Raw genomic sequence first — 9508 nt, 5'->3', positions numbered from 1 at the left:
CAAATGTGCTTATTTTAGGTTAGTATGTATGATATGTAATTGTTGGTAACAAAACCAAGAATGAAATACAGACATTTACATCTTATCATGTTTGCGTGCATCAGAAAGACAACATAAAACATGTTTAAAACTTTCATGAGAGGTAGATATAACATATAAATAGGAAAAACTGTCCCTTGTTTATTTTTACCCCCAGTTTTCTTCTATATTCAGTAATAATTTTTTTTTACTTTTCAATAGTATATGACAGCTACCAGTGCAAATGTCTCACTTTAACATTCACTTTCAATTTTATATACACAGGTTAGGTATTAATGATGCCTAACCTAACACTGTATCTTACACACTGTATTGCGCTGGCTAGTCTCATATATGGTAGTTGGTACTGCCATGGTAGTCAGGCTAGGGGACATTCCTTGGTCCTCTGCATTTTATTCCTCAATCTTGGGAACACTAGGCACATCAGAGAAAAGTTCATTCAGTATTTTTCTATAAAGGGTCTTCGTGAAAGGATTCCTCTACGAGATTCAATCACACCTTCTGATTCTGCAGACTCATCTGTCTCTGCAATCGCTGCTGTCTGAACAGTTTGTATTCGTGGTGGCTGAATAACCGATGGCTGTGGTGTCTCATTTATTATTCCCTGGGCATGTACCGTTTGGCCAGAAGGTGACAGCACTAGAGTGACAGCTGGGGAGGCTCTTCTGGTGCCTGACGCAGCTACAGAAACATGAGCTAAACCAGGGATTGAATTTTGACCAGTCTGAGTCTGCATATGAGCAGATTCACTCTGCCACAGAATCTGTTACACCTGTTACAGAATCTGTCACACAGAATCTGATCCATCCTGCTGGGATTCAACTGTTTCCATGGTCAGTTGTCTTCTATTTTTTTTTCCTGCCACATTTGTTCATTATTAAGACATTTGCCATTTGCAATCAATGCTTTGCCCCCTCCCCGTTTCCTTCTTCATTTATCCTGCCGCGATGTGATTTCTGCAGTAGCCCTGGTCACTGATTACGGACGGGAGGGTGTGGAGATGAGGAACCCACTGCCCCTTGGGAGGTACGCCACTGCCCAGCAACCCGGTGAAGGCGGCCCTGTGTCGGCCGCACTCAGCTCTGACATGCAACCGCGCTTCCCCGCTGAGCCAGGACCCCGAGCAGTCATTTTTATGCTGTTGTCACACACGACATTAACATTATTTGAATCTTTGTCTTAATGTTTTTTGTCTCCTGACCAGTAACAGTTCCAGGTATTATCATCATTCTCATTGTCTCCCAATAAACCTTAAACTTACTCCACTGAACACCCTTATACTTATCTCATTTTTAACTTGAACTTATCCCAAGGCCAGCTTCATGCTGGCCTTACCCTTTTTCAGGATGGTCGACTTTGAATCCTAATGGGCATTTGTAGATGAAACTGAATGCCTGGCTCTCTCCCAGATCAGGTCTCCAGACTGGCTGCTAAACCCCTACTATTCCTCAGTGCCTAAGAGGGCACATACCCGTGGGCTGCCTCACAGGCAGGAAAAGGTTAGGTTACAAAGATGGCACAGGCAACTATACTCCAATTAAAGAAAATAACAAAGATGGCACAGGCTTGGGATCAGGACAACTACCAAACCCTGAACCAAACTACTGATGTAGTTTCAAATCAAGAGAAAGACACTCAAATCCTACAAGTCCACTTTAAAGCATGTATTGTTTGCTCCTTAGGGGAGCAACATCATCACACTATAAGGTGCGGACAAGGGGAAACCTTGCAATTCATTTTGTAGAGTGGAATGCAGAGTGGTAAACAACACCCCTTAGAGGCAAAGCTGGTGCCCCTCCAAGAAGGTCAAACTGACAACTGTGTTCAGACGACCAACAGCCAATGGCTTTTAGCAGAGAAGAAAGGAGAGTGAGCCATTTTCTTGAGGGTAAATCAACTTCTCCACATTAAAGCTGTTAGGCAGCTAAATCTAGTAGCGACGTGCACCTTTACTATGACCAAATGACTTCTACTAAGAGGCTTCCTGGCATCACATAGCATTGAACTTTCAGTCCCACCTTTACCAATATGGGTGACCTCTCCCCTTGTATATGGGTCTTGGTACAGCTATATATATTAATCCAAGAGCTAGCTGATGCTCTTAATCTCAGTGGCCTTTAGAGAGGTGAATCGGAATGTAGTGGTGTGGGAAAGTTAAGATAATGCTCTCTAAGTGGAAAACCAGACTCCAAAGCTTGGAGATTCTTTTCTTTTTCTTTCTTTTCCTGGCCGCGCCCCGCAGCTTGCGGGATCTTAGTTCCCCAACCAGGGATCGAACCTGTGACCCCTGCAGTGGAAGCGCAGAGTCCTAACCACTGGATTGCCAGGGAATTCCGGAAGCTTGGAGATTCTATTGTTCAGAGTTCAGTGTGTGAAGAAGGAGGTCTGAATGGAACCCGAAGCTTGCTGAGCTGGACAGGGGAAGCAGCCTGGCTTGACTTAATCGCTCTCAGGCCAGGTGCTGCACACACAACACAGGGAGATTTCTTTAACTTCTATAGCTCTTCAGCAGCTGGAGTAGTTGAAGGATAAGCGTGAAGTTGCATGAAGAAGGGTGGTCCGGCTTCTCTATTTCATGCTTTTGACTTCTCTAGGGGCATCCAATCTGGGTCAGTGTATGTAGGAGTCAGAGCAGGGGCTTTGGTAAGACTGAGCCGAAAGGTATTGTGTTTTGAAAGGGAGTATGAAGAAGCAAGTGGTTTAAGGGATATCAAGTGTGGTGTGAAGTACAGAATATTATTCATCCTGCACAATCTTCCTGTAAGCAGCTCTTTCGCCCCTTTTCTGTTTGTCTATCTCTATTTCCCCTCAGACCTTAGTTATAAAAATGAGATCACTAGGTAACGTTTAACCTAACTCCTGACTTATGCTCTTCTGAATGTACACCATGCCTTCCCTAACGTGTTGAGTCATTTCCTGGATTCTAAGGAGTAAGAATGAAGAATTAAATAGTTGAAGAATGACTGACCCTCTACTCCTAATTTCCCCATTAGCAAATTTGCAGGTGAACCACGTGGACAAGATAGCATCCAAAGGAAGATCACGAGTCAGCAGATCTGCACGCAACAGAAAAATGACGAAGAATCTGACCCTCTACCTTAATGATTAACTGAGATTATTTCCCCTTTTTCCCTTTAAAAACTTTCATGACTGAGCAGAGTCTTTGGGGTTGGTTTTGGGATTCCACCTTCTCCCTGGGTAGCCGGTTTCCTGATTAAAGCAACATTTCCTTTCCAACCAACTCTTGTCTCTTTAATATTGACTTTTCAAGTGGTGAACAGCCGAACCTGACTTCGGTAACATTCCCTTTAGCACTAAGCACTTCAAAATGCAGGCCACAGTGAAAGGTTAAGACAGCAGTAGGAGTATCCAGGAGAGGGAAGACCACGGACGGACTCATCATTGTTGTGTTGAAAGGAAACTCTGAGTGCAGCAGCAAGTGGTTGCATACAATCAACCCGGACTACTAACGTTGTTTATTTCTAAAAAATATCTAGAGCAATTCTTCAGGGACTCAGGAGTTAATGAATGTAAACTGGTTCTCTAATATACGAATCAGGTTTCCAGGTAATCCTTGGAAATAAAATTTTGTTTTTGAAAATCAGTGTATCATGTTGGAGATTGTGATGGGCTTCACTCGCTCAGAGGAAAGATGACATTTTAATACCTTCTGATCCTTAAAAAATGTGAATCTAGGCCATGCTAGACCTCTGAGAAGTCCTGTTTGACAATGCAAGCTGAAAAAGACTAGATAGTGACTAACTTACACATCACTTTGGTGAGGAGAGAACTTAACCCCCCACCCCCAATTCCAGTAGTTGAATTTCCAGAAATGGGGAACTAAGCTGATTATTAATGCTGAAGAAAGACTAAGAGATGAGCTGTCTTCTCATCTGTTCCATATCTGTTACAGAGGACTCAAAAAGAAGCAGGAGCTGCCCAAGGCTTAAGTGTAAGCTTTGGTTCTTTTTAAGAATGTTCAGTTTATACACTGGGCTAGAAATGAGAGAGGGTTGCAGAAAGAAAGAGCATGCAGTTTCCTGGAAGTGCCTAAGACGGTTTCTTTTCAGAATGTTATGGTGATGCAGGTGCAAGAGGGCAAATCTTCATGTCTCTGTTCACCCACCTGATGGTGAGCCAGTTGGGCACTGATTCACCTGTATGTTCCCTAGACAACCTCGCCAGCACACTGGGAAACAATCCCTGCTGATTCAGCAGGGCCACTGTTGCAAAAACCTCAAAGTGCCCATCGCAGGTTCTCGCTGCTTTCAGGACAGACCACTGTGGAATCCCGAGGGAGAGCTTTCTCAGTCTGGCTGGGAAAGGGTAAGTCTCTCCGAGGTCTTTTAGCCTCCTGCTTTTAGGGCCAGTCTTGATAGCTGCACAGCTGTTAAGAATCACCATATAACATCCATAAAATGGACCCAATAAAACTCTTACCAAGGGAATGGGGAGTACAAAATTGCAGGGGGGCCGAACGGGGAGCAAGGCAATCTCCTCTAAGTTACTGCCTCTTCACACACACCAAGGGCATTGCCAAAGGCATTAAAGTAATTTAGAGGTCCAAGACTGTATTCTAAATTTGTGCCTTACAGATAGAATCCTGATTCTCTAGGGTTTTTAGGATACTTAGCAAATTTTGTCAAATATGTGTCTTTTTAAAAAACCTAAATGAACTTTAAATGTAGAAATAGAGTGAACCTCATTTTCCGATCACAGGGCAGGAGAACCAAAAATTAAGAGGAAAATAGCAATATTGTACAGTTCTTGGGTCAAAGAGGAATTATAATGAAAACTGTGATAATAAATAATTTTGAAGTCATCAATAATAACATTGTGACGGTTAATTTTATGTGCCAACTTGACTGGGCTAAAGGATTCCCAGATAGCTGGTAAAACATTATTTCTGGGCATGTCTGTGAGAGTATTTTCAGAAGAGATGTGCATTCATTCTGTGACTGAGTAAAGAGTTCCGCCCTCACCGATGTGGGTGGGCATCACCCAATCTGTTGAGTGCCTGAATAGAACAAAAAGGCAGAGGAAGGGCGAATTCCCTCGCTCTCTTCTTCAGCTGGGATGTCCACCCTTTCCTGCCCTTGAACATTGGAGCTCCTGGTTCTCTGGCTTTTATTTATTTTTTAAATTTTTATTGGAGTATAGTTGCTTTACAATGTTGTGTTAGTTTCTGCTGTACAGCAAAGTGAATCAGCTATACGTATACATATATCCCCTCTTTTTTGTATTTCCTTCCCATTTAGGTCACCACAGAGCACTGAGCAGAGTTCCCTGTGCTATACAGTAGGTTCTCATTAGTTATCTATCTCTGGCTTTTAGACTCAGGGACCTACACCTGCAGCTCTCCCCCCATCCCCCATTCTCAGGCTTTTGGACTTGGACTGGGAGTTAAACCATTGGCTCCCCTGGTTCTTACATCTTCAGACCTGGACTGAATTACACCACCAGCTTTCCTGGTCCCCCAGCTTGCAGACGGCAGATTATGGGATGTATCAATCTTCATAACTGTATGAGTGAAGTTCTATAATAAATCGAATTTTATATATATATAAATACATACACATATGTATATGTGTATATATATAAATACATACACATATGTATATGTATGTGTGTGTGTGTGTGTATATATATATATATATATATATATATATATATATATATATCCATCTACCCATCCTACCTGTTTCTCTGGAGAATCCTGGCTAATAGAAGCATTATATATAAAAAGTATGGAATGTGACTAAAGACATATTTAGAGGAAAATCCATAGCCTTAAATGCTTTTATCATTAAACAACAAATACTTAAGATACGATATGCTGGATATTTATTGAAAGTGTACACTGTGTGAGGCCTGAAAAAAATATATTTCATTTAATCTTCTTAGTACTTATGAGGTGGGTACTGCGTTTTGCTATTTGTAATACTTAGGAGGTACGTACTATATTTTGCCCTTATCTTTTTGAAATGCTCAGAAGTATAATTAGGCACATCCACACAATGTTTTAACTATGATATGTTTCCAAGGACTATTTCACATAATTCTTGATTCAATGCCACAAATATTTATTAGTGCTTATTATATACAAGACACTATGACAAAGAAATGAATAATAGATGTTCTCTACCCTGTAAAATCCAGTCATGTGTGTTTATGATATAGATGATACAGCTCATATTATGATTGCAACTAACACTACTAGCTAAATTGATTGTATTAAATGCTAAAACTGGTACATAAACCCAGCACCATGGTTGCAGGGAGTAAAGTGATTCCAACTGAGGTTGGGGGCAGGAGTCCATCGTGGTGCTTGTTGCCACTGCTCAGGGAAGCATCTCTAAGTTGTTCAAACAATTAGTTAATGTGATTGAAGCAGGAAGGGCATACATTTCCACTTTATTAAAATATTGCATAGATACAGAGCAGTTGGGCACATCCATTCTAAGGCACTGTCCTGGTTTGAATGCAATTCCACAAGAGAGAAAAGAGAAGCCATTACATTCGGTATTATTCACCTCTACATTCAGACTCCTCCCATGTTCCATGTTTATTGCTACTGGGATCTCAATTTTAACCCCAAACTTATAGCAGCATCATACTGGGACCTAGATGACAAAAATGAAAGACACATCCTGGCTCTAGCACTTGATATGATTTGGCACTTAACTACAAACTCTCTTGCATTGCTCTCCATTTGTTTCCCAACTCTTGTTTAACTAAAGATATTATAAACTCTTTATGAATTAATTTCTTTACTAGTTTTCATTAAGCCTAGAACAGGACTAGTTAGGCACATAGTAGATACCCCCCAAATGCTTCTATTAAATATCACTTCCAAGAACTTCAATGGAATAGAAAAAAATATACTTTCTGTAATTCTAGTTTAAGGAAAGGATGACTGGTATCCTCATAAAGGGGAAATACTTGAATGTCCTATTTCTTGTATTTTACAAGGAACTAGGCTGAGTGAATATTTTCATGTATTAACAGCTTTAACTGACAAAGAGAGTTCTTCCCTTGCTACAGGAACTTGAGTCATTACCACTATTATATGAGAACATTTATATAAGTAGCAATGTGTGTGTGTGAGATTATAAGTAAAATTCAAAGAGGCTGTGAATCACTGAGCAACGTATAAATATCTGAATTAGTGACCTTCACCTCCTTAAATAATGTGTGTGTGTGTTACATAAAAAACATATAAGTTTAAAGAGTTTTTCATAACACCCTTGAGACAACTGGAGATAACTAGGCTTGGGAACAATCAGACTATACAGATAGCTATAGAAATATCTGTTAAAGGCAGTGTGTTCCAAAGCATATTTGCAGAATACTAGCTTTGTGGGTCATTACTGGGTATACATGAAAAAGGGTTCTGGGCTCAAACAGGATTGTAAAACACTGAGCCAAAAGAGGTGCTTTTTCCGCCTTTACCAGAGGACCTCTCAGAATTCTTATATGCTGATGTGCGCTGTGAATCTACAAAGCAGAAACAGCAGGAAGTGATTCCCAAACTTATTTGCAGACTATCTTGTATAACTAGGTGTTCTATGACACACACTTAGGGAGACACTGAATTAAAGGATGGGTAAAATTTAAAAGCACTGAGAGATACATAGCTGGATAGCAAAGGAGAGTGAAAAGCAATGGACACTGGTTCCTCAGTCAACCTAAATTAAATTAGATTCTACTTGTATAGCTTCAACTGTCAAATGGGTTCTTCCACAAAGAGCTGACTTATTCTGGGAACAAAATAAATCATCAAATCAATACTCAGCTCTAAGCCGCATCACCCCAGGCTGCAACTAAGCAGACTAGCCACCTTTGCAAAATTCAAAAGTAAAGATTAAAATTCTAATTTCCTCAAAAATAAAATTTTCAATGGAAAGAACCCAGTTCATACCAGGCAAATGAAATCGTCTTCATCCATGTGTTCCTAACACATTTTCATTATTTCATAAAATACACTGTCTCCTTTCTTGCCACTTGGGACACATATAAAGCTTTAAACTAATATAATCACCTTTAATAATGACAGCAGAATAATTATAGTGTTGCTATAATAGATATGTCAGATAAATATGATTATCCATTATGTTGACCCTACCCTGAAAAGGATTGCCATTATTTTTATGCTTACATCTATGATACGGTTGGCTTGGTTCACAAAATTTTTCAATGTAATAAAAAAATAAGAGTTGTAGAGACAGAATAAATCAAATCTAGGAAAACTGCAAGAGTAGATAGATACTCTAGAATTCATATGACTTGGAAGATGGGTTTTTAAAGTAGAAAAAAAAAGCTGTTCTTATAAGCTCAAACAAAAAAATTCTTCCAAGACAAACAGGATGCTGCAGGTTTAAGATTTTGTTTTTTGAGTTACTGTCAATCTCTGTAGGACTTGTTTCCTTTAACAATCCTTAAAGAAGACCTCTAAAGTGAGTGACTTGGTGCATAATAAGGCCTGCTCTCTGTCTGAAGCTTTTAGAACAATGACTACACTTGTATGGCTTCTCCCCTGTATGAATTCTTAAATGAATAACAAGGCTTGGTCTCTGTCTAAAGCTTTTCCCACAGTAATTACATTTAAATGGTCTCTCTTCAGTGTGAGTTCTCTGGTGCAAAGTAAGAGCTGTCAGCCTACTAAAACTTTTCCCACAATTATGACATCTATGAGGTTTCTCACCTGAATGAGTTTTCAGATGTCTTTTAAGACTTGATCCATGACAAAAGCTTTTCCCACACTCAAGGCATTTATATGTTTCTTCTTCAGAGTGGGTTCTCTGGTGCCCTATAAGGTGTGACCGCCGAGTGAATCGCTTTTTACACACCGTGCATTCATAGGGTCTCTCCCCCGTATGAAGTCGTTGGTGTCTGTAAAGGTCTGAACTACGAAGGAATCTTTTTCCACATTCAGGGCACTTATGAGGTTCCTCTCCTGAATGAATTCTCTGGTGCCCTGTAAGCTGTGACTTCCGAGCAAAACATTTCCCACACTGAGAACATCGGTGAGGTTTGTCTCCTGGACTCTTTTTCTTATGGGGTCTAGCGTTGAGGGGTTCTTCCAAGTTGGAGCTCTCAGGTTTCTCTCCTGCTGAGGGGTTCTGATGCTCTACAAGTTTTGTTAAATCTCTCTGTAAATCCTCTGGGGGGGTTTCCCATTGATTTTCTAACTGTACATAGTCTTTTTGCAAAATGGGGCCATGAAGAGCATTCCCCTCTAAAGTAACAATAAATGGATACATATTCTCCATTTTTTTCTGTTTTTCTGAAGTAGCTTCTTCATTTTCTATCCCGATCTCAAAACCTGAGAGAAGAAACAGAATGCAGATGTCACTGTGTCCCACATTGAAAAGAACATGAAGGAAAATGAGTTATATTAAACCACTGGTAGAAATAGAGATATTCTTAAGTACAATAGAATCCAAAACTCTTTACCTTGTTCAAAGTT

The 9508-nt window shown here is 40.1% G+C and overlaps 2 protein-coding genes across 5 annotated transcripts in view; both read right to left on the bottom strand.

The window, feature by feature from the left end:
- Nucleotides 1-531: 531 nt before the first annotated feature.
- On the bottom strand, nt 532-7987 carry LOC132594442 (cAMP-responsive element modulator-like). Its single transcript, XM_060291993.1, has 3 exons — nt 7961-7987; nt 731-790; nt 532-576 (listed from the first exon to the last, which is right to left on the bottom strand). The coding sequence occupies exons 1-3, from the start codon at nt 7985-7987 to the stop codon at nt 532-534; spliced, it is 132 nt and encodes a 43-aa protein (XP_060147976.1).
- ZNF449 (zinc finger protein 449) overlaps nt 6120-9508 on the bottom strand; it is a 25511-nt gene continuing 22122 nt past the window's right edge. For all 4 annotated transcript variants that reach the window (XM_060291984.1, XM_030844972.2, XM_060291985.1 and 1 more), the window contains exon 5: nt 6120-9364. In XM_060291984.1, coding sequence (XP_060147967.1) covers nt 8478-9364 — 887 coding nt within the window. In that variant the 3' untranslated portion in view covers nt 6120-8477. The remainder of the gene's footprint in view (nt 9365-9508) is intronic.

This window comes from Globicephala melas, chromosome X (genome assembly GCF_963455315.2).
Source record: "Globicephala melas chromosome X, mGloMel1.2, whole genome shotgun sequence".
Lineage (NCBI taxonomy): Eukaryota > Metazoa > Chordata > Mammalia > Artiodactyla > Delphinidae > Globicephala > Globicephala melas.
This window is presented reverse-complemented; position numbering and strand designations above follow the sequence as displayed.